This window comes from Moschus berezovskii, chromosome 18 (genome assembly GCF_049115385.1).
Source record: "Moschus berezovskii isolate FMDL1 chromosome 18, NW_MosBer_1.0, whole genome shotgun sequence".
Taxonomy (NCBI): Eukaryota; Metazoa; Chordata; class Mammalia; order Artiodactyla; family Moschidae; genus Moschus; species Moschus berezovskii.
The window spans coordinates 78,396,860-78,421,763 of record NC_142477.1 but is presented as its reverse complement, the minus strand read 5'-3'; the positions used below and the strand labels follow the sequence as shown (position 1 = coordinate 78,421,763).

Genomic DNA, 24,904 nt, shown 5'->3' with positions numbered 1-24,904 from the left:
GTACACCAGCCTCCTGCTGACACAGGGCAGGCCCTTCCCCTCTCAGAGCCAGCATACCTGTCCACCAGGACCATTCCAGGGCCCCTCCTCTCAGGGCCTAACTCACGAGTGACCTCCTCGGGGGCACCCTCCTGGGCCTGCTACCCTGCTCCAACTCCCCGTGTCCCCCTCACTGCACGTAACCGAAGTCTGGGGTGACAGATCACACAAGTCTTTGAGAAACCGGCCGCTTTCTTCTCCAGCTCCTCCTAGCCAGGCTCTGGCACGGACCACGCGCTCCGGGGACGGAGGGAGAAAGAAGGAACACTCGGACAGAAAGCATCCAATGGGGAGGCAGGTTTCTTTTTACAAATCTCCATCTGTTACAATTCCTTTAAAAACGGGGGGGACGGAATAACAAAATAGTTGTCAGAGGTAATTTTTTAAGGGGAGCATCTCTACCTAAAGGGAGACATCCAACACTGAGGGCCAGGCAGCGCGGGCGCGGGGTCTGCCGTCCCCGAAAGCCTTGGAGGACACGGCAGCGAGCGCCCCTCGGCGTCCGTGCCCGCGTCCGCAGAGGGGGCTCCCGGGCAGCGGCTCTCGTCTTTGGTCAGCACCTGGCGCTCACGTCATCTTTGGCTGGAATAGAAGGCAGGCAAGGGTCACTCTGTACTCATCAGGACTCATGTGCGTGGCATACTTTCACTTTTTATTATAAAAAAAAAAAAACACGTACAAGAGTTTTAAGAAATGATGACTAGCGGACAAATCAGGACCAGGGTGAGTTATTAAACCCATTTTTCTCTGTACAAATACTAAAATTCCCAAAAGTGGAATATCATCAAACGAGAGACGCACTGTCGGCTGTCCGTATATACAGGGCACACGCGGGGGCCTGCCTGCGCTGGGCGGGGCGCAGACCCGGAGCCTGGACTCCCTCCTCCCGGGCGCCCCGGGTCTCTACCCTGAGCAGTGGCGGCCCTTGCCGGCGAGGACGCTAGCAGAGTCTTCAGCTTCCGCCTCCGCCACGCTTCCTCCCCGTCAGTCGTTTGGGCACAAGGTCCAAAACTGGCTCAGGAACCAAATTAATGTTTTTGTATTAAACTCAGTACAAAATGCCACTCAGTTTCAAAAAGCGACAAAAAAAAAAACCACTTTCTGCAGCAAAAAAGGGCTAAGTTCAAGTTTCTGTTGTTCGACCAAGACACACAAACTCCAGTCCGAACGTCTGTGCTCACCACAGCCGGAAGGGAAACATGCGTGGCTCGGGGCCAGCCCCGGTGTCTCGGCCTCGGCCCAGGGGGCGCAGCCCGGCCTCTCCCCGGGGCCCGGGGCCGCATCCTGGAGGCTGGCTGCCCCGCGGCCCCAAGACCCATGAAGGCACTTGTGCGCGCACAGGCGCTCAGCCTCGCCCCTCCACGCACAGCGCGCCCACCTCATCCAGGGCGCCGAGCACCGCGGCGGGGACGCTGCGCGCAGTCTCCCTGCGCCAGGCCTCCAGGATCTTGGAGATCTCCGCCCGGTTGCTGGGGCTCAGGTCACACAGGGCATACACAGCGGCCAGCTGGACCCCCCACGGGATATCTGAAAAGCATTTCCAAATCAGTCATCACACAAGAAAAGCTCTGCTATTCACAATCTTAATGTTGTTAATCTAGTGAATCACTGTTCATATACTTTCCGCCAGCAATGAAAACTAATACTAATAAAAACAAAACCGACAGTGACAAAAAAGCTCATTAAGTCCTCCTACTAACAGAAAAAACAAAACGGAGCCCAGTCTCGACAGGCCCCTGGTGATGCTGGCACCCTGGGATGGCATGCGGAGAGGAGGGCACACGGGGAATGCCCCTCCTCCCGGACTGCAGCCAAACTCTCCAGCGGCAGTTCTGGAAGGACCACACCCTGCACTTAAGGTTCAACAGAATGTGGATCCCAAAGCATCTGTCAAATAAACGACTCCATTATACCCACTGCAAGTATTTACACATGGACTTTGGAAAGGAAAAACATGAAATGAGAGCAAATGAGAAACTGGTTTTTAGTATGGAAGTTTGAGTCACTCAGTCGTGTCCAACTCTTTGCAACTCAGACTGTAGCCCGCCAGGCTCCTCTGTCCATGGGATTCTCTAGGCAACAGTACTGGAGTGGGTTGCCATTCTCTTCTCCAGGGGATCTTTCTGACCCAGGGATCAAACCTGGATCTCCTGCTTTGCCTGCATGCTCTTTACTGTCTGAGCCACCAGCGAAGCCCAATACAGTACAGCAAATATACTGTTACACACTAGAGCACCGTGCATGATCACAGACATGGCATTTAACTAGACTAGAGATTGTGGTACCTAAGAGTTCTCATTTAGCCTGAGGTTATTTAGGAGTTATTTAATTCAAGTTTAATTTAGTTCAGTTTTAGTCGCTAAGTTGTCCCCGACTCCCGTGACCCCATGGACTGTAGTCTGCTGGGCGCCTCTGTCCATGCGATTCTCCAGGCAAGAATACTGGGGTGGATTGCCATTCCCTTCTCCAATTTTAGTTAAATTCACTTAAATTATTTAGTTTAAAAAATTTAGAAGCCATTTCTTTAATCTTATTATTAACTATACACTGTTAGTGATGCTGTGTTCAACAAGGCAAACAACAAGTGTTTAAAAATAAACATCACAAAACCCATAGGTTCAGATGGTGACACTGTGGATGTAGGCAGTGCCGCACCAGCTTTAGAGTTACTTTCCCGTTTACCTACATGGTCATCAGAGAAGTGGACACAAGACTAAAACAAAAAGCCTAACAGAGGAGTCACACAGGGGTGTGAAAGCCACTGTGATGAGCAGGAATGCGTGCGCAGCTGCGGCTCTGGCCTCGGGCCCGGCTGTGAGCTGGCGGCACCGTCCAGCTCGAGGTCTCTCCTGGAGTGTCAGCTTCCTGAGCATAATGCAGTCAGTGCTGCCTGGGAGGGCCAGCCGGGGAACCCGTGCTGCGCTGGGCGGCAGGCAAAAGTGAGTCCCCGCGAGCCTCCTTCTGCTAGGAAACGTCTTGAGCTGGCGGCTCGGGGACAGTCCGTCAACCACTCTCCAGCAATTCTAAGATGACAATACACCGTCTAGATGGGAAGGGAACACGGTCCAGACGGGAGGGGCACACCATCCAGACGGGAGGGGAACACGGTCCAGACAAGAAGGGAATATCGTCTAGCAGGAAGGGAACACGGTCATGGGCATTATCTCAGCGGGTCAAAGAGAAAGAGCTCTCAGCAGCTCAGCCTGCCCAGCCTCACCCCGAGAGGGGAGGACAACCTGGAAGTTAGGCTCATCTGGGACGTAAATGTCCGATGTCACTGTGCATTCCTGATGGAAGCTGTGTAAACGCATTACCCCTGATGGCATAGCATTCAAATAAAAACGAGGGAGACTCACTGCTCAAAGGGTCCCTTTTTGAGTTTTAAGCTCTTCCCGAATAAGACTATAAAATTATGTGCTCTGCAGAATGCACGTTGAAGGAAACGGGTGGTGTGAAGACTGGCTCAGAGGTCTCCAGTCTCCGAGTTCTGCCGGGTGCTACAGATGGACACCCAGGCCGCAGTGGAGCCGCTGCTTCACACATGCGACCCCACTTATCATCAGGACACACCTTCGGACGGGCACCGTTGGGGCAGCGGGGTTCACAGGGCGGCATGAAGCCAGTGCCGACAGCTGCTGAGACAGAACGCCAGCACCAGGTCAGGAAGAATAGCTTCTTCCTTAGGGGTTTGCTGCCCGGCATGAGCAGTGACCACACAAACTGCAGGAAACCCACACAAGTTCTAATGCCAGTGCTGAGAGCACAGGCAGAGCGTGGCTTCATCAAACTCATGCCCGAACAGTGGGAAACGTGCAGAGCACGCACACGGTTAGGAAGGCAAGAGAGACTGGATAAGAGGAATGCGAATGACCTGAAAATAAGTGTGATAAACAGAAGCTGTACCTTCATCCTGGGCATGCTGGATAAACATACCAATCACCGTACTAATGTTCTTCACTGCAGACGGGAACCCTTCCTTCAAACCCAACTGCCCTAAACGACCTAGAGGGAAAAAAAAAAAAATGTAAACAACCTTGGGTTAACGTTAACTTTTCATCAGAATTTAAAACTGATGTTTTCTTTTGCTCAACATTATGTGCACGGAGCTTCAGGCTCTGAAACCGGGCTGTTGCTGCTGCTGTCGTCATTTGGTGCGTGTCCGACTCTTTGAGACCCCATGGACTGCAGCCCGCCAGGCTCCTCTGTCCATGGGCTTCTCGAGGCAAGCACACTGGAGTGGGTTGCTGTTCCCTTCTCCACGGGATATTCCTGACCCAGGGATGGAACCTTGGTCTCCTGCATTGCAGGCGGGGTCTTTACCGTTGAGCCACCAGAAAGCCCAGTGTCAGAGAAGTACACCCACAATTATTCCAACAGGCTATTAAAGTACTCCTCTCATCAACTACAGATCTGTATGAGACCGGATTTTCTCCAACCAGAGCAACGAACAGCCAGAAGAGAACGCAAACAGCTACGGGAAACCAGACAGTAAAGAGGCTTACAACAAGATAAAGTTCCATTCTATTTTTGTTTGGAAACAGCTGTTTTTCATCAAAAATGCCATTGACAACTACCAGTATCATTTTATGAATTTCAAATGAATAGCCACATTTTTTTTAAAGTGTGAGTTCTAATTTCAACTACAGTCATTAACACACAAAACCTGGGCTGACAAAAGCTCTTTGGGGGTCTCACCAGGACAATGCTCCTCGCTGAGCCACCACTCACTCACCTGGGGGAACTGGCCTGCTGCAGAGCGGGACCCCTCGCTCACCCAGGGCCAGGCCGCCTGCCTGCCCCTCTTCCACGGGAGGGCGCTCTCGGACAAGCCCTGGATGCCGCTGTGCCCAAGGCCCCTCCCATGTGCTGTGACCACGCGACCCTGCAGAGGCACCGCTGCATCCGCGTGCCTTCTCAGCTCCACAGGCAGCCCACAGGCCTGTTCGTGAGCCAGTCGACCCGCCCCTTTGTGCTGCACACGGAGGCACTGAGGCACGGGGCGCTACGGGAGCTCTGTCACTTCGTGTCCCCTGTAGGGGTTTGCAGTGCTGGCCACACGCACCCTGAACACCACGACAGACACAGCCTGCCAGGAAACGCCTTCTACCAGAGACTCCCCGGAGAAGGCCTAACCCGGGGTGAAACCATGAACACCTGGATCATCTCTCAGGCAGTCTTTCACTGAGGCTGAAAAGTAACGGCTTCAGAGAAGAGAAAGGTCAAGGCACCGTCACTCTTCAATACCTCCTTGTGTGAGATCCAAGTGCTAAGCGCCTGTCCTCTGAGACCATCTATGAGCAGTGTTCAGTGCACGACTCATAGCACAGGAAGGGGTAGGGTGCATGCCTCCACAGCTGTGGGAGCATGTGGCTGTGTCCCCAGGAAACACATGGCCTTCCCTGGTGGCTCAGGGTAAAGAATCCACCTGCCAATACAGGAAATGTGGGCTCAATCCCTGAGTTGGGAAAATTCCCTGCAGAAGAGAATGCAACCCACTCCAGTGTCCTTGCCTGGAGAATCCCATGGACAGAGGAGCCTGGTGGGCTACCGTCTATGGGGTCGCAAAGAGTCGGACACGACTAAGTGACTACACCATCACCACCAGATAACACCTGACTGTGTTATATTGGATCCTCTTCTTTTAATTAAAGATGCTTAATGAATTGGGTTTTAGAAGCTATCTACCAGAGTAAATCAGAGATACAATAAGAGGAACTCATGAGTCTGCGGTATGTAGTTCAGGACTTAACACTTACACATATGATGACTTGACAAAGACAATGGACAAATCTGTGGAACTGTCTTAACGAATGCATCCTTGCCTTAACATACTTGCATGTAAAACCATGACAGAGAGCCACAGGGAAGGAAAGCCCCCCCACGGAAGGAACGTGGGTGAGTCCGAGGCAGCTGGGCCACAGTGAAATTCAGGTAAGAAACATGGAGGTGACCTCAGATCAAAGACAACACTGTCCACACTCAGGGAGGCCTGAGGAGAGTTGAGGGTCATAGGGAGTGTGGCTCAGTCCACAGGGCAGGGCTCAGAGCTGGAGAGTCCCCAGGGCTCTCTGTCACGGTTTTACACGCATGTTAAGGAAAGGACGCATTCATTAAGACAGTTCCACAGAAAAGCTGAACGACGTGGCGAGACCCTGGACAGAAATCAAGCAGGACTGGCTACTGCAAGAGACGTGCAAACCCTGGCGGGAGGGACAGGGCCGTCCGAGCTCGGGGCTCCGCTGACCCCAGCCGGGCTGTTTAACAGTTAGAACGCTCTGGGGGCAGCAAATGGTATCACGTGGCTTTATACGCCTCTGTGTCCAGTGGAGGCCGACTTCCAGCCTCGCTCCGCTCCCTTTCAACCCAGGACCTCAGACAGGCTCACCTCTCCCCACACCCCAGCTCTGCCAGGCTCTCCTCTCCTCCAGAGTGATCCAAACGCTCCCCACGAGGCCCTGCGCTCCGTCAGCGTTCAGGCAGGTTGATGATCAGGCATGCCCATGGCGCGTGCTCACGGTGCTGTTCACACCCCAGCCCTGCTCCACATGACCCTGGATCGCTCAGCTTTATTTCCCAAGGAGCAGAAACCCCACCGGGATTTACACGTGAGGAGTTAAGAATACAGACGATTCCAGTATTTCATGAACGCCTGCTGTGTGACTTCATTTATTACTATGAAGTCATACTAACCAACTTAATTATTAACTAAATTCTTTAGTAAATGTCAGTTTCAGAAACTGTTAAGACGCTTCTCCAACGCCGCCTTCTCAGAAACGGCTGAGTGCACGGGAAGGACACCACCAGTCCCACCCCTTAAGCTCTCGCAGGATCCGCCTCGTCCTCAGACTGGGCCGCACCGGTGCCCAGCCCCAGACCCCCTGCTAAGCAAGCCCCCAGCACCTGCTGTGCATGGGGGTCAGGAGAGCCTTCAGTGCCAACAGACGCTGAGTGAAGCTTGCTGAGGTCCTCCTGAACGGCTCGGCGGCCCCCTGCCCTCTGCCCACCAGTCTTTCAGACACGTGAGCTCCATCCGCCATGGTCCTCCTGTGACGAGGCAGCATTCGCCAGGTAGGCCAGACTTTGTTATATTCCACATGACACTTGCTTCCTAATTACCCTTCCTCTGAACTAATTACATTTACTTCTACATTATCGTTTTATTATACAGTACTGTTAACTATATATTAATTATACGTTATTAATTACTCCTATGGGCTTCCCTGGAGAAGGCAATGGCACCCCACTCCAATACTCTTGCCTGGAAAATCCCATGGACGGAGGAGCCTGGTAGGCTGCAGTCCATGGGGTTGCGAAGTCGGATACGACTAAGCGACTTCACTTTCACTTTTCCCTTTATGCATCGGAGAAGGAAATGGCAACCCACTCCAGTGTTCTTGCCTGGAGAATCCCAGGGACGGCGGAGACTGGTGGGCTGCCGTCTCTGGGGTCACACAGAGTCGGACACGACTGAAGTGACTTAGCAGCAGCAGCAGCATGGGCTTCCCTGGTACTCAGAATCCACCTGCAATGTGGGAGACCCGGGTTCGATTCCTGGGTCGGGAAGATCCCCTGGAGAAGGGCATGGCAACCCACCCCAGTATTCTTGCCTGGAGAGAGTATTCTTGCATGGACAGAGGAGCCAGGTTGGCTACAGTCCATGGGGTGACAAAGAGATGGACAGGAATTATTCCTATAAGATACACAATTGCATTATATGTCACTCTTAATTATGTAAATATACATATATTACTCTAAATAATATAACATCAACTCTTATAAACTATTTTCTCAAAGTGTTAGCTGCTCAGTCATGTCCAACTCTTTGCGACTCCAAGGACTATAGGCCGCCAGCCTCCTCTGTGCATGGAATTCTCCAGGCACAGAGAATTCTCAAGATGTACGGACAATCCTTCTTGAATCCGTAAGAGAAGCTGCTACTGAAACCAGGGTTTCCAGACACACTGATGCCGTCACCCGATGGCTAGAAACGCTGCTACTGGCCTGTCCGTGTCCTGGCGGGACACTGATCTCACAGGCTCAGGAGAGCCATGCCCTAAGAAGCCACCTGCACTCCCACACCTCCATGCTTTCCTGTTCGGAATCTTAACTCCAAGTATATGGGTTATCTCCAGTGAAACTTAGTAGGCTGTTGTCAGGACTCAGCTTATATGTTTATTTACAACGTTCCTATGTCTGCAGGTGAATGTGCAGTGCGTGTTAGCGGACACGGCAACAAAACCAGTCAAAGCTGTTAGATTTCTTACTGTGATCTACTTACAAGACTGACTGACGTGACTTAAAAGTTCTTAAACCTCATTTCAAACGGTGTTATCTTTGAGTTTTAATTAAATGCCAAAGATACAGAGGATGAGACTCTTTTGACTCTTTTTGACCCCATGGACTGCAGCACGCCAGGCTTTCCCATCCTTCACCATCTAACAGAGCTTGTTCAAACTCATGTCCATTGAACCGGTGATGCCATCCAGTCATTTCCTCCTCTGTCCTCCCCTTCTCCTCCCGCCTTCAATCTTTCCCAGCATCAGGGGCCTTTCCAGTGAGTCAATTCTTAGTATCAGGTGGCCAAAGTTTTGGAGCATCAGCTTCAGCATCAATCCTTCCGAAGAATATACAGGACTGACTCCCTTTAGGATGGACTGGTTGGATCTCCTTGCAGTCCAAGGGACTCTCAAGAGTCTTCTCCAATACCACAGTTCAAAAGCATCAATTCTTCAGCATTCAGCCTTCTTTATGGTCCAACTTTCACAACCATACATGACTACTAGAAAAAACAGAGCTCTGACTAGATGGACCTTTGTTGGAAATGTAATGTCTCTGCTTTTTAATATGCTGTCTAGGCTGGTCACAGCTTTTCTTCCAAGGAGCAAGAGTCTTTTAATTTCCTGGCTGTAGTCACCATCTGCAGTGACTTTGGAGCCCAAGAAAATAAATCTGTCACTGTTTCCACTGTTTCTCCATTTATTTGCCATGAAGTGATAGGACTGGAGGCCATGATCTCAGTTTTTTTAACTTTTTAAGCCAACTTTTTCACTCTCCTCTTTCACCTTCATCAAGAGGCTCTTTAGTCCCTCTCCACTTTCTGCCATAGTGTGGTGTCATCTGCGTAGCTGCTGCTGCTGCTAAGTCGCTTCAGTCGTGTCCGACTCTGTGCGACCCCACAGACGGCAGCCCACCAGGCTCCTCCGTCCCTGGGATTCTCCAGGCAAGAACACTGGAGTGGGTTGCCATTTCCTTCTCCAGTGCATGAAAGTGAAAACTGAAAGTGAAGTCACTCAGTCGTGTCCAACTCTTAGCGACCCCATGGACTGCTGCCTACCAGGCTCCTCCGTCCATGGGATTTTCCAGGCAAGAGTACTGGAGTGGGGTGCCATTGCCTTCTCTGCTGTGTATCTGAGGTTATTTATTGATATTTCTCCCTGCAATCTTGATCCCAGATTGTGCTTCATCTAGCCCAGTATTTTGCATGATGTACTCTGCATATAAGTTAAATAAGCAGGGTGACAATATACAGCCTTGACGTACCCCTTTTCCTATTTGGAACCAGTCTGTGGTTCCATGTCCAGTTCTAACTGTTGCTTCTTGACCTGCATACAGATTTCTCAGAAGGCAGGTTAAGGTGGTCTGGTATTCCCATCTCTTTAAGAATTTTCCAGTTTGTTGTGATCCACACAGTCAAAGGATTTAGCATAGTCAATGAAGCAGATGTTTTTCTGGAATTCTCTTGCTTTTTCTATGATCCAACGGAAGTTGGCAATTTGATCCCAGGTTCTTCTGTCTTTTCTAAGTCCAGCCTGACCATCTGGAAATTCTCAGTTCACGTACTATTGAAGCCTAGCTTGGAGAATTTTGAGCATTATTTTGCTAGCATGTGAAGTGAGTGCAATTGTGTGGTAGTTTGTACATTCTTTGGCATTGGCTTTCTTTGGGATTGGAATGAAAATTGACCTTTTCCAGTCCTGTGGCCACTGCTGAGTTTTCCAAATTTGCTGGCATATTGAGTGCAGCACTTTATAACAGCATCATCTTTTAGGATTTGAAATAGCTCAGCTGGAATTCCATAACCTCCACTAGCTTTGTTCACAGTGATGTTTCCTAAGGCCCACGTGACTTCACACTCCAAGGTGTCTGTATAGTCATGATAACTACCTTCAACGACCTAAAAGGCCCTGACACAGCAATTGGGTGAACCCAGTTTTGTTTGCTCCCAGGAGAGGAATACATGGCAGAGTCAGTTCATAGTAAAGACAGCCTTCTAATAATGAATAGATCTCATCACTGATAGTGAAATAACACAGGGAATGGAGAGCAGTTTGTCAGAGATGTGGCAAAAAAGTAAGAAAATAAGTCAGAGTAAAAAATAAAAACTTGCAAGGTGCAAAGGGAGCAGCAGAACTAAAGGGTCACTGAGGTCCTCTTTAGACCTGAGATTAAAAACAATCTGTTTTATTTAAAATACTTTAAAGCAATGATTTTAATTTCTGTATATTCAGCTTAGAATTGTAGAAACAAAATTAGTTCCAATTATGGAAGTACATCATTATCCTTAGTGAGCAAGTACAAAACAAAAAAAATGGGTGAAACTAGGGAAGATAAACTTATTTTATAAATCAAATTAGACTATAACTTATAGCAATTTATGTATCCCGGTATGTATGTGTGTATATGTCTCTGTATATTAAAATCAGTACCTGAGAATCAAGAGTTCAATTATAAATAAAATGTACTAACAAGAAAAATCTTGACTCTCTGACATAGTTGAATAAAATGTTCACTTATAAAGAGTATGAGTAATGAAAATTAAATGAGTGCAAAAGTGCCTATTCTAATGGCTGTGAAGTCAGTCACAGTGAAGTTTCAGTCCACACGTATCATTATTCCACACTTGCTCTCCCACCAAGACAGCGTCAACAACAAGAACAAATCCAGTACAAGAGACAACTCACCGATGAGCCTCAGTGCTGACGCTATGATGATGTCAGGAATGTAGGCGATGTTCGGATGCCCTTTCCTGCACTTTATCCACTTATCCATTACAGGCCACAGCTCCTTGCTACAAAACAACAACAAATATAGACACGTATGTATGTGTATGAAAGTATGCACACCCACCATGGCTCAGATATTAAGAACCTATCTAAAAGTGGTGCATAAGTGACAATCAGTGAAGAAGAGGAACTTCTAAAGATGTAACATTTTTGGCTAACAACAGAACAGACTCTGAAAACTCAGACTTTCCAAATATTCAGCATCTCAGTGCTCACAGTGGATTTAAAAAGGCTGCAAACACCCGTGCTGGCATCTTTATTCTGTTTAAACCCTTTTCACAAGGCAAAGGACCCAGTACCATCCCCAAGCTGCAGAACTGGAAGCAGCAGAGTCTGGATTTTCATGTGGACCATCTAGACGTCAGAAGCACCTGTGTTCTAGAAGCCTCGTTTCCTGGGGAGGAGCAAGGACAGGCTGTATTTCATAAAAAGAACTAAACCAGAGAAAATGAACCACACTTCACAGGGATTACAGACACTTTCTACTCAACAATGGAAATTCCTCTGCTTTCTCTTCTCAAAAATGTATTAACTTCTTACATAGTATTTATAACATTAGAAAAGTTTAATACAAACGAAAGGAAAATGTAAATTAAAAGCATCCCAAATAGCACACTGTCAGGTAACTATCATTCTTTTAATTTGGGGCTTTTCCTCCCACACACGTCTATGCCTGCATTTATGTAAAAAACACGAACAGTGTGACCACAGAGCTCAGGAATCAGGGTCACAAGTAGCTTAGGCAGAGATCCTGCTACCCGTCAGTCTGTCCACTCCACTAGTGGGGTACCCTGGACAAAGCGCCTCTCACTGGCACCATCCACAGTGGTCTCACCTTTCACTGGGAGAAGGGCCCTGCCCCCAGTTCCCAGGAAGAGGGGACCCAGGGTAGCCACTCGCTTGTCATTACACAGCACGGAACAGATGGCCCTGGCACCTTCTCAGTAATATACTACGAAACACTTTCGTCTCCACACACACAAATCTACAAAGTGTGGCTCTTAATTCTAAAACGGTTGTACCTCATTGTACAGATGTCCCAGGATGCAATTATCTACTTACCTGACATTTAGATATACCATCTTTTCCCAGTGTTAGGAGAAAACAAGACCAAGTTTCCCCAGGATATCAAGATACATACTATTAATCCTTTGGGGACTCCTTTTCAATGTCATAAGCCCCTTTAAACCAGCCTTGCTCAGTCAGGGTTGTAAGAAAATTAAGGTTATATTTAATTGCGGAACAATTATAAATACTTGACTATTTTTCCATTCTCCAAAGATGCTGCATAGCTGATGCACCGAGAAAAGTTAGCTCATTACACAAAACAGATGCCGTTCTCTCCTGAAGCCCAGTGAGAAGAGCCGCCAATGCGGAATCCTGAACAGCCCTGTTCCTTTGGCCTTTCCACAGCACCTGAACGTGAAGACAGTGATCACAGCACTCCATCTACATGCATTCGCTGAGCACCTTGCTTGAGTAGGCACAGGTCTCCAAATGCCAGGGAGGCCAGGGAAGCAAAGGCCCCCCACTCATGAGATTCATTTCCCATTGGGAAAGAGACAGTAATGAGAGCATACAATGAAAAGTAGTGAAAGGTACCATAAAAAAATAAAGTGAGGGATGTCACAGCAACACTGGCATTTTATGAGCAGTTTTATTAACTCCTATCCAAATCAAAATGTGCGTTCTAAATGGCCCAACTGCCTTAAAAGCAAAAATGATTCAGACCACAATTCAGCAATCACGGAACGGACTACTTGACAATTCAAATAACCCAGCCTGGGTCAGTAGAGCAGCCAGTACCTGATAATGTTGTCGTGCGTCCAAACCCACTTCTGATGGCAGCAGAGCAGGTCGATGGCACATACGTACTCCCAAGTGCTATCACTCAGGTCTTCCCCAAACCTTGCACTGGGCTGAAATTCTGTTTTTGGACATAAATGTATGGTCAAAAGCAGCTTAGAAACCATGAAGCCAACATCTACAGGCGCATTCTAGCAAATAAAGGAAAAAAAAAAGGGAATTTAGAGTTTCAAATGTAACATATCTTTTTGATTTTATACCTTTGACTATAGAAATCTGCAGAATCTCAGCTGAAGAAAGGGAATTGCTGGATTAACTGGAGGGAACAGTCTCAGGCGCCAAGGACCAGTAGAAAATGAGGGGTCTGGAAAGAGTTTTCCATGCCCTAACCCTGAGAAAAGAGACATTCACTTCTTTACAGAGCAATATAAGATATGTGGGAAAACTAACTTCAGATTAAGTGACCTGATGATTATTTCATCAGAAAACAAAAAGGACTAGATACACTTAACCCTACACTTTAATAATTTTTATCAATGTGTAACATCAGGAATCTGATATTCCCCAATTTACCAGTTCTCTTGTGAAAATAAAAAGTAAAAGCCCCTAAAATAAGGTGAGTACTTGTCCTGAAGAACAGCAATAAAGGGGATGCAATCTTGGAAGACTGTCTTCAGAGGCTGGCTACAAAGCCAGACCCAAAGAACTCAGCTGGGAAAAGCAGGAGATGGCAACTGTGAAGAGGAAAGAAAGCAGGCTGAATCCCAGAAGAGACAATGACAAAAGTGGGCCCTGGGGGCTTGCAGCAAGTGGGCCCTTGTTGCAGCAAGGCCCTGCAACAAAAGATGTTAGCAATTCTATTCCAATTCACACTTCCTGTACAGAAAGTGATTCCTTTCCTCTTTCTCAGCTTAGATTTACTTATCTTGACACACTATAAACGTACATAACATTTTGCGTTTCCAATTCAGAAATTAAAGGTTGCCTCAAACACACTGGCTACAATGGGAACAGGAGGATATTCTTTTGTCTTCTTTCAGAGTTTTCCAAGACTGCATTATAAGGATTAGCAATCGCTACCTCTGAAGCTTCTTCTCTCAAGGAAATCATCATCTTGTCAGACAGCAAAGTACACACTGAGAGCATATCACTGCTCAAAGTGCTCGATTTCTTTTCCTAAAACTCATGTGGGTTTTGGCCTTTTGTTTTCCATATCTTATTTTTTTTTAAATAAATTCATTCTCAGCATACTGTTTTCTGGTTGCTGAAGTTTATATAGCTCCATATTTACTTCATAGGGCCTACATTCTCAGTAATCTCAAGGTATCACTTTGCTGCTGCTGCTGCTGCTGCTGCTAAGTCACTTCAGTCGTGTCCGACTCTGTGTGACCCCATAGACAGGAGCCCACCAGGCTCCCCCGTCCCTGGGATTCTCCAGGCAAGAACACCGGAGTGGGTTGCCATTTCCATCACTTTGCTACTTTATCTAATTTTTAAAGTCCGTCTAGTCGTCTACTGATTACAAAAGATAATCTAATCTTCCAGTGTGCTGAGTGATGGGGCTTAAAAAAATACAGGAAAAACAAATACATTAAAGTTCAAAATTAAAATTAACAGTAGGCATCAAAATCCAGTCCGTCTTACAAATTATACATTACTTTTAAGACTAGAGAAAGCAGAAGCAGAAGATCTTTTAAAACTAAAAGCAAAACTGGAAAGTTGAAAGATGGCCAGAATCTGGACTTTAAAAAAAAAAAAAAAAAATCAGGTTGAAATTCCATCCTGGTTTCCCTTTTTCATTAAAATGTGTTCAGAAAATGCTCTAATATCAAGCTCCTGATTGTTTTCCCCCCTTTAGCATGGTTGCATGTTTTGACTATAAAATTAGTTTAATGAGATAAACTTTGGGGACCAAGATTTTTTTAGGCCTACTAGCCTAGTTGTCGGAGAAGGCAATGGCAAGCCACTCCAGTACTCTTGCCTAGACAATCGCATGGACAGGGGAGCCTGGTGGGCTGCAGTCCATGGGGTCACTACTAGTCGGACACGACTGAGCGACTTCACTTTCACTTTTCACTTTCACACATTGTAGAAGGAAATGGCAACCCACTCCAGTGTTCTTGCCTGGAGAATCCCAGGGACGGGGGAGCCTGGTTGGCTGCCGTCTATGGGGTCACACAGAGTCGGACACGACTGAAGTGACTTAGCAGCAGCAGCCTAGTTGTTTTTTCTTAAACTTCATTCACAGTGCATTCCTTGGATCCACCAAAACTGTTGCTAGTTCTCAGCATAACTCAAAGATAGATTCATCATTTCTGATGCAACAGTCAGTTAAAAGTGCTTTCCAGTCAAAGAGGAGTTGTTACTCTTCAAACATGCGTTCCTAACCTTCTGGAAATGCCACTATTAAAAACCTTCACTTCTTCCCTCAAGACGCTGTGACCCTTCCTCTCACAAATCTATTCTGAACAATTCCTCTCATACATATTTCAAAGTCTTGCTTTTCATTCGCAATACTGCTCTTTTTGTGGCCAACTGCAGCTTTAAACCTCGCTAATTCTCGAGATTTAGGGGTTAAAACACACTTGAGGCCAACACTGCTCTTCCCTGTGAAAGAAGGGAAAGATGCAGTTAAGAACTGCTTCCTATCACAAGTCTCCTGAAGAAAGTAAAGTCAACAGCAGTCTAACATCAACAAACTAACATGCTCAGAGTACGTTTTCAGTATGAAATCTCATAGTTTTACTAACACATACGAAACTTAAGTTGGAGAGAGAGATTCTTTGCCTGTGAAGTGGGCAACAGAGGACTTACAAGACATTTAAAAGCCCCTCTCTCTGCCCAATGATGACGCTCTCACAGCACTGTGCTATACAAAGAAAGAACGTGCACTTTACTGTTTATCTTCCCCGCAAGGCTCCCTACTTCAAATATCTCAATCATGGCTGGGGATCTCTCTACAAAAATCCACCTCAATGTTCAAAGCACAAAACAAAGTTCAGAGGAATACAGTACCTAAGATGAAAAAGGGATGAAAGAACCTACAGTCCTTTCTTCTTCTATTAATAGGGCACTGGTAGATTCGGGAGACGTACAGGCAGGGAATATTAGTGGATGAGAAAAAAATAAATAAATAACGGAGGAGGAAAGAGAAGGTAGGACGGTAGGCTTTACTAATTACCTTACTTTCCTGACAGTTTCAAAGCATTTGGGGGGAGGGGGGGAGAGGAAGAACCTGTTATTTCACTAAAGAAAAAGCAACACTGTAAGAAGAACTGCATCTCAATTATCTCTTATTTTCAGCTCTATCCTTGCAAGCCAGCCCAGTTAAGCTTTTACATCACTTTCCTATCTTATTACCTCTATGTTGGGGTTTGGTACTTCAAACAAACACTTTTCTGTTCTTTTCCTTCTTCTTCTGGAGGAAAAAGATGGCATTGATTTGCTTAAAAGTACGGATGGGAAAAAAAAAAAAAAAGTACGGATGGAAAGCATTATCTTGAGGAGTAAATGGTTCTTAATAACAGAACTACGGATTCCTCTATCCCTTTGACTGTCAGCACATCACCAAAGGCTAAAAGAAGGCTCAAGAGGGAGGTAACATCCCCCTTGTCAAGTCTGTTTCCTTGCTCCTGCGATACTGGCTTTGCCAAGTAACCCAATTCCCGTAAACAAACATTACAGGTCTCTCCAAACTACTTCTATAAAATAAGATCTTGTTTGACCAACCTTATACAGCAGTCATTTATTTCTATAGCTGCTGAGCTGCTCTGCTCTTCTGTCTGCCTACATTCAGAAGGGAACCAAAATTCAAAATTTCATTTATTCTGGGCCAAAACCCAGACCTTTTGTCCTCCTTCCTAGATATGCTGCAACTTCAAGTTGACTCCTCTGCCTAAATTAGTGGCATATGCTTTTGTTCTTTTAAGAGCGAAAGAAAAAACACCCCTTTTTCTCTTATTGAGGAAGGCACCTAACTCTGATAAAGGCCTCTAGGAAGATGCTACAATGCCTTGACATGTTTGCTGCTGCTGCTGCTGCTGCTAAGTCTCAGAGGCTATGGATGAATCTCTCCGCCCTACCCCAGGGCAAACACACGGAGCGTCCAAGGGGGCAGAGGGGGAAGGCTCGAGGAGGAATATGCAGACTTTGCAAAACTGACGGGAGGGAGGAGAGGGGACAACTTTCAGGACTAGAAACGGGAGGCAGTCCAGATGCTGCGACGCCGCCCGGGCCCCGGGAAGCCCCGACGCCCCCCGCGGGCCCGCGCCCAGCCCTCGGCGCACTGTCCTCCCGCCAGCGGCCGCGGCCTCCCCGCACAGCCCCCAGCGGCCCGGGAGCGCCACACGCCCCCGCGGCGCCGACCGCTCGAGCCCCAGGGCTGGCGCAGGGAGCGCGGCGCGGAGGGAGCGCGGGCCGCCCTCCAACAGGCTGCTCGGCGCGGGCTCGGGACCCAGAGGGTCAACCCCGTCCGCGGGCAACGGCCCGCCGCGCCGCCCAGCCCCAAACTCGGGCTCCCCCGCGCCGCGCCGGCCCGCCGCCCACCCCGAGAAAGCCCCGACACACCCCTCCACAGCGCGGCGCCCACGGCTTCTGTTTCGGCGGCGACGCGAATAACGCTCCCTGAGGAGGAGGGGCCGCGGCTGCTGGTGCCTCCTGGGCACAGGGTCAGACCGAGGAGCGGGCAGCCGCGGCGGCACCTCCTCAGTCCCCACTCCCCACTCCTTTTCCCGCTGCGCCGGACGGGAAGGGGCCTGCACGACCCGGGGCTCACCTCACACCTCGGGGCCGGGCTCCCGGGAGGCTGCGGCGGCGGCCGGCGGCGGCCGCGGGTCCCTCAGGTAAGCGGCATCAGCGAGGAGCGCCGGCGGGCTTTCGCCACGGCCAGGGCGCGGGGGCGGGCGGGGGCGGGGAGCATGCGCGCGCACGTACGGCGCAGGCGCGCTGCGCTCGCTCGGCTGCGCGCTCGCATTTGGAGCTTCTGGGTAGCCGTCAAATCAGAGAAGGCAGTGGCAACCCACTCCAGTACTCTCGCCTGGAAAATCCCATGGCCGGAGGAGCCCTGTAGGCTGCAGTACATGGTGTTGCGAAGAGTCAGACAGGACTGAGCGACTTTACTTTCCCTTTCCACGTTCATGCACTGGAGAAGGAAATGGCAACCCACTCCAGTGTTCTTGCCTGGAGAATGCCAGGGATGGGGGAGCCTGGCGGGCTGCCGTCCCTGGGGTTGCATAGAGTGGGACACGACTGAAGCGACTTAGCAGCAGCAGCAGCATTTTATACAAAGAAAAGTGGAAGTGTTAGTCCCTCTGTCGTGTCCGACTCTTTGCGATCCAATGGACTGTAGCCCACCAGGCTCCTCTGTCCATGGCCTTCTCCAGGCAAGACTACTGGAGTGGATCGCCATTCCCTTCTCCAGGGAATCGTCCCGACCGACCCAGGGATGGAACCCAGGTCTCCTGCACTGCAGTCAGATTCTTTCCTGTTTGAGCCACTAGTGAAACAATCTTTTTTTAAAGGTGCTCCCTAAATGATAATAAATACTGAGCTTCAGTTCAGTTCAGTTCAGTTCAGGGGCTCAGTCGTGTCCGACCCCTTGCAACCCCATGAATCACAGCACGCCAGGCCTCCCTGTCCATCACCAACTCCTGGAGTTCACTCAAACTCATGTCCATCCAGACATCTCATTCTCTGTCGTCCCCTTCTCCCGCCCCCAATCCTTCCCAGCATCAGGGTCTTTTCCAGCCAGTGGAAAAGACTTTTTCAGTCTTTTCACATGAGGTGGCCAAAGTATTGGAGTTTCAGCTTTAGCATCAGTCCTTCCAATGAACACCCAGGATTGATCTCCTTTAGAATGGACTGGTCGGATCTCCTTGCAGTCCAAGGGACTCTCAAGAGTCTTCTCCAGCACCACAGTTCAAAAGCATCAATTCTTCAGCGATCAGCTTTCTTCACAGTCCTAGGGAGTTGTTCAGTTCAGTTCAGTTCAGTTCAGTCGCTCAGTCGTGTCCGACTCTCCGCCACCCCATGAATCACAGCACGCCAGGCCTCCCTGTCCATCACCAACTCCCGGAGTACACTCAAACTCATGTCCACAGAGTCGGTGATGCCATCCAGCCAAAACTGGTCTTTTTCTGGGTGAACCCGTTTTGACACCATCCATGTTAACTGGTAATACATGGTAACTTAGTATTGCATCTACTTACCTCCCCCAGGCCTCCACCCTTGCAAAAGTCTTTGTTTATTCATTATAGGTACAACCTGATCATAAAACATACAACCATACTTAAAACCACTGGGCTGGAATTCAGACAACATAAGATCTCATTTCAGTTTGGACACTCACTGATCCTTTGTTAACTCTAAAGAAAGCAGCGACCTCTATGAGCTTTACTTTTCATTTTCTTTGTAAATGGGAGATACACAAATGCTGCCTACTTCAAAACAATGAAACAATATAAACATAGGGTTTACATTTATTTACCTTGGAAAAGGTAAATTTATTTATTTTAGGAAACATGAGATAATGAGAAACGTCTTTTCTTTTAATTTGGTTAGCTGCTGCCCATAAGAACTGTTGTACACTTCCCAGATGTCCCTTCTAAAACGTTGTTTTTCTCCAGCATTAGTTTATAGTTCTATCACAGTAGATATTTCTACATTGCCTTTTCAAATCCTCCTCATTAGATTTCTTTTTATATTCTTGCATTCTCACTCTGCCTCTCATTACATGGTAGATGCTTCATAAATTTAATTAACTAAATTAGACCAGATCCTAACATTTCCCCAGTTTGGAGTCATCCTTACTCAGGCATGCCATCTACTGGTTCCCTGGTGTATCTGTTGGTGCTGCTGCTAAGTCACTTCAATCGTGTCAATGCAAAGAGCTAGTGCTTTGATAAGCCCAGAAATAATTATTTGTTGGCTGTTAATTTCATACATACGATACATCTGGTAATCTAACTGCTGCTGCTGCTGCTAAGTCGCTTCAGTCGTGTCCGACCCTTAGCGACCCCACGGACTGCAGCCTACCAGGCTCCTCCATCCATGGGATTTTCTAGGCAAGAGTACTGGAGTGGCTTGCCATTGCCTTCTCCGAATTATGTGCTGAGCAAAAGTAATATATACAATGAATTTTTTTAAAAAGCAGATAAAGAATACTACTTTAACAGAAAAATGGAAAAAGGACATACATTTACAAAAGAAATACAAAGGGACAACAAACATATGAAAAGATATTCAACTTTACTAATAAAAACATACAAACATGATACATAACATTTTTGCCAGTCAGATGAGCAAAAAGAAGAAAAGAACACAGCATAGGAGAGGGTGCAGAAAAAAGAATATCTTCAACATTCCCACACTTGGAGATACATTTTTCTTTTTCTTTTGGCTGTCCTTCACGGCTTGCAGAGTCTTAGTTCCCCAAACAAGGACTGAACCCGGACCAAGGCAGTGAAGTGTCTAACCACTAGACCGCCAGGAAATTCTCCATTTTCAAATACTACTGGAGGAAAAGTAAACTAGTTGGTATTTCAAAAAAATAGCTATGGACATCAAAAGCTCTTAAAATGTATACACTCTGATTCAGCAGACCTATTCTACAATTTATTCTAAGCAAGTAAACACACGTACACATGATGTATAACTGAAATGTTAGTACAACACTGTTTATAAAATAAAAACCCAGAGACAATCTGAAAGTCTACCAATAAGGAATTGGTTAAACTACAGCACAACCAACACATAACACACTCACTAAAAATGATGAGCAGGATCTGTATATGCTGACTTGAAAAGACAGGAGCAATACAGTAAGTGAAAAATAAAATTTTAAATGGTTTACAAAACAGCATATAGTCTCCCACTTTTGTCAAAAATATACATACATGAAACAGAATAAAACTACCTGAATTGTTTAAAAATACAATATTATAGGGACTTCCCAGGACTCCACACTTCTACTTCAGGGGGCTCGAGTTTGATCCCTGATCCCTGGTCAGAGAATTAAGGTGCCACAAGCTGCACAGCGTGGTCAAAACACAAAAACAAAACAAAAAAGGAGTAAAGTATTATAAATGCTGAAATGTTATTTTTAAATCTGTCACATGTTATTTGTGTATGGGAAAATTAAGTCTGCTAAATCTGTAAATGTGTGGTGACAATACTACTGCTTGAATCAATGTTTACTGACTGTTGCTTAAGTAACAAGCCAAGGGACACAAAACTGCCCTACTACAGGCAGCAAGAAAAGCAAAAAAAAAAAAAAAAAAAAAATGATGATAAACTCAGAATGGGTCAAAAATTGATTTTCAATACTGAAAAAAAATCAGATCACCTCTCAGCTGAACCAAATATTATGCACAGTTTAAAAAAAAAAGTTGATATATATTCTAAATTGTTTTTCAATAATATAATGAAACAAATGCTTCTAATCAGGATCACGTGAGTATGGATAGCAACAATCCTTTTTCCTAAGAGAACCATCCTTGAAGAAGCTGTAAGTTTCAGACAGCAGGACACAGAAGATTGAGGAAACCAAGAAACACTGACAAAATACAGCAACTGATTACATAAAGGTTAAAAGATTTTTTGCATTCTTTTTGATATTATATCTTTGACTACAGAAATCTGCAGAATCTCAGCTGAATAAGGGAATTGCTGGATTCACTGGAGGGAACAGTCTCAGGCGCCAAGGACCAGTAGAAAATGAGGGGTCTGGAAACAGTTTTCCATGCCCTAACCCTGAGAAAAGAGACATTCACTTCTTTACAGAACAATACAAGATATGTGGGAAAACTAATTTCAGATTAAGTGACCTGATGATTATTTCATCAGAAAACAAAAAGGACTAGATACACTTAACCCTACACTTTAATTTTTATCAATGTGTAACATCAGGAATCTGATATTCCCCAATTTACCAGTTCTCTTGTGAAGATAAAAAGTAAAAGCCCCTAAAATAAGGTGAGTATTTGTCCTGAAGAACAGCAATAAAGGGGATGCAGTCTTGGAACTGTCTTCAGAGGCTGGCTACAAAGCCAGACCCAAAGAACTCAGCTGGGAAAAGCAGGAGATGGCAACTGTGAAGAGGAAAGAAAGCACGCTGAATCCCAGAAGAGACAATGACAAAAGTGGGCCCTGGGGGCTTGCAGCAAGTGGGCCCTTGTTGCAGCAAGGCCCTGCAACAAAAGATGTTAGCAATTCTATTCCAATTCACACTTCCTGTACAGAAAGTGATTCCTTTCCTCTTTCTCAGCTTAGATTTACTTATCTTGACACACTATAAATGTACGTAACATCTTGCGTTTCCAATTCAGAAATTAAAGGTTGCCTCAAACACACTGGCTACAATGGGAACAGGAGGATATTCTTTTGTCTTCTTTCAGAGTTTTCCAAGACTGCATTATAAGGATTAGCAATCATTACCTCTGAAGCTGCTTCTCTCAAGGAACATAAACAGCAAAGTACACACTGAGAACATATCACTGCTCAAAGTGCTCGATTCCTTTTCCTAAAACTCATGTGGGTTTTGGCCTTTTGTTTTCCATATCTTATTTTTTTTAAATAAATTCACTCTCAGGATACTGTTCTCTGGTTGCTAAAGTTTATATAGCTCCATATTTAATTCTTAGGGCCTAGATTCTTACTAATCTCAAGGTATCACTTTGCTACTTTACCTAATTTTTAAAGTCCATCTAGTCATCTACTGATTACAAAAGATAATCTAATCTTCCAGTGTGCTGAGTGATGGGGCTTAAAAAAATACAGGGAAAACATTCAAGTTGAAGATTAAAATGAACAGTAGGCATCAAAATCCAGTCCATCTTACAAAGTATACATTACTTTTAAGACTAGAGAAAGCAGAAGCAGAAGATCTTTTAAAACGAAAAGCAAAACTGGAAAGTTGAAAGATGGCCAGAATCTGGACTTTAAAATTAAAAAAAAAAAAAAAAAAAATCTGGTTGAAATTCCATCCTGGTTTCCCTTTTTCATTAAAATGTGTTCAGAAAATGCTCTAATATCAAGCTCCTGATTTTCCCCCCACTTTAGCATGGTTGCATGTTTTGACTATAAAATTAGTTTAATGAGATAAACTTCGGGGACCAAGATTTTTTTAGGCCTACTAGCCTAGTTGTTTTTTCTTAAACTTCATTCACAGTGCATTCCTTCGATCCACCAAAACTGTTGCTAGTTCTCAGCATAACTCAAAGATTGTAACTCAAAGATAGATTCATCATTTCTGAAGCAACAGTCAGTTAAAAGTGCTTTCCAGTCAAAGAGGAGTTGTTACTCTTCAAACAGTCGTTCCTAACCTTCTGGAAATGCCACTATTAAAAACCTTCACTTCTTCCCTCAAGACGCTGTGACCCTTCTTCTCACAAATCTATACTGAACAATTCCTCTCATACATATTTCAAAGTCTTGCTTTTCATTCGCAATACTGCTCTTTTTGTGGCCAACTGCAGCTTTAAACCTCGCTAATTCTCGAGATTTAGGGGTTAAAACACACTTGAGGCCAACACTGCTCTTCCCTGTGAAAGAAGGGAAAGATGCAGTTAAGAACTGCTTCCTATCACAAGTCTCCTGAAGAAAATAAAGTCAACAGCAGTCTAACATCAACAAACTAACATGCTCAGAGTACCTTTTCAGTATGAAATCTCATAGTTTTACTAACACATACGAAACTTAAGTTGGAGAGAGAGATTCTTTGCCTGTGAAGTGGGCAACAGAGGAGTTACAAGACATTTAAAAGCCCCTCTCTCTGCCCAATGATGACGCTCTCACAGCACTGTGCTATACAAAGAACGAACGTGCACTTTACTGTTTATCTTCCCCGCAAGGCTCCCTACTTCAAATATCTCAATCATGGCTGGGGATCTCTCTACAAAAATCCACCTCCATGTTCAAAGCACAAAACAAAGCTCAGAGGAATACAGTACCTAAGATGAAAAAGGGATGAAAGAACGTACAGTCCTTTCTTCTTCTATTAATAGGGCACTGGTAGATTCGGGAGAGACGTAGAGGCAGGGAATATTAGTGGATGAGAAAAAAATAAATAAATAACGGAGGAGGAGGAAAGAGAAGGTAGGACGGTAGGCTTTACTAATTACCTTACTTTCCTGACAGTTTCAAAGCATTTGGGGGGAGGGGGGGAGAGGAAGAACCTGTTATTTCACTAAAGAAAACGCAACACTATAAGAAGAATTGCATCTCGATTATCTTTTATTTTCAGCTCTATCTTTGGAAGCCAGGCCACTCAAGCTTTTACATCACTTTCCTATCTTGGTACTTCAAACAAACACTTTTCTGTTCTTTTCCTTCTTCTTCTGGAGGGAAAAGATGGCACTGATTTGCTTAAAAGTACGCATGGGGAAAAAAAAAAGTACGGATGGAAAGCATTATCTTGAGGAGTAAATGGTTCTTAATAACAGAACTACGGATTCCTCTATCCCTTTGACTGTCAGCACATCACCAAAGGCTAAAAGAAGGCTCAAGAGGGAGGTAACATCCCCCTTGTCAAGTCTGTTTCCTTGCTCCTGCGATACTGGCTTTGCCAAGTAACCCAATTCCCGTAAACAAACATTACAGGTCTCTCCAAACTACTTCTACAAAATAAGATCTTGTTTGACCAACCTTATAGAGCAGTCATTTATTTCTATAGCTACTGAGCTGCTCTGCTGTTCTGTCTGCCTACATTCAGAAGGGAACCAAAATTCAAAATTTCATTTATTCTGGGCCAAAACCCAGACCTTTTGTCCTCCTTCCTAGATATGCTGCAACTTCAAGTTGACTCCTCTGCCTAAATTAGTGGCATATGCTTTTGTTCTTTTAAGAGCGAAAGAAAAAACACCCCTTTTTCTCTTATTGAGGAAGGCACCTAACTCTGATAAAGGCCTCTAGGAAGATGCTACAATGCCTTGACATGTTTGCTGCTGCTGCTGCTGCTAAGTCTCAGAGGCTATGGATGAATCTCTCCGCCCTACCCCAGG

At 46.1% G+C, this 24,904-nt stretch overlaps 1 protein-coding gene across 5 annotated transcripts; it reads right to left on the bottom strand.

Moving 5' to 3' along the window:
* Positions 1-321: 321 nt before the first annotated feature.
* On the bottom strand, positions 322-18,083 carry LOC148775027 (little elongation complex subunit 1-like). Of its 5 annotated transcripts, XR_016035264.1 has the most exons (7): positions 17,683-18,083; positions 13,169-13,299; positions 12,909-13,029; positions 11,001-11,107; positions 3,943-4,041; positions 1,418-1,566; positions 322-687 (listed from the first exon to the last, which is right to left on the bottom strand). XR_016035264.1 is itself a non-coding variant. In XM_088827817.1 (6 exons), exons 3-6 carry the CDS (start codon positions 11,086-11,088, stop codon positions 607-609), a joined length of 351 nt encoding a protein of 116 aa, XP_088683943.1. In that variant the 5' UTR covers positions 11,089-11,107; positions 12,909-13,029; positions 17,683-18,060; the 3' UTR covers positions 322-606. The 5 variants fall into 5 exon arrangements, 4 of the variants coding, with proteins under 4 accessions (XP_088683943.1, XP_088683944.1, XP_088683941.1 ...); XM_088827817.1 differs by lacking the exon at positions 13,169-13,299 and having other exon boundaries at positions 322-621; positions 17,683-18,060; XM_088827818.1 differs by lacking the exon at positions 13,169-13,299 and having other exon boundaries at positions 17,683-18,058.
* Positions 18,084-24,904: the final 6,821 nt, after the last annotated feature.

What these genes read in the sequence shown, in the direction of transcription:
- LOC148775027 (XM_088827816.1), bottom strand. Translation starts at nt 11,088, where the DNA reads ATGGATAAGTGGATAAAGTGCAGGAAAGGGCATCCGAACATCGCCTAC. An exon ending in GTCAGCACTGAGGCTCATCG is followed by an intron (nt 4,042 to 11,000) that starts GTGAGTTGTCTC and finishes TTTTCCCTCTAG; the next exon opens with GTCGTTTAGGGCAGTTGGGT. An exon ending in CCAGCATGCCCAGGATGAAG is followed by an intron (nt 1,567 to 3,942) that starts GTACAGCTTCTG and finishes AATGCTTTTCAG; the next exon opens with ATATCCCGTGGGGGGTCCAG.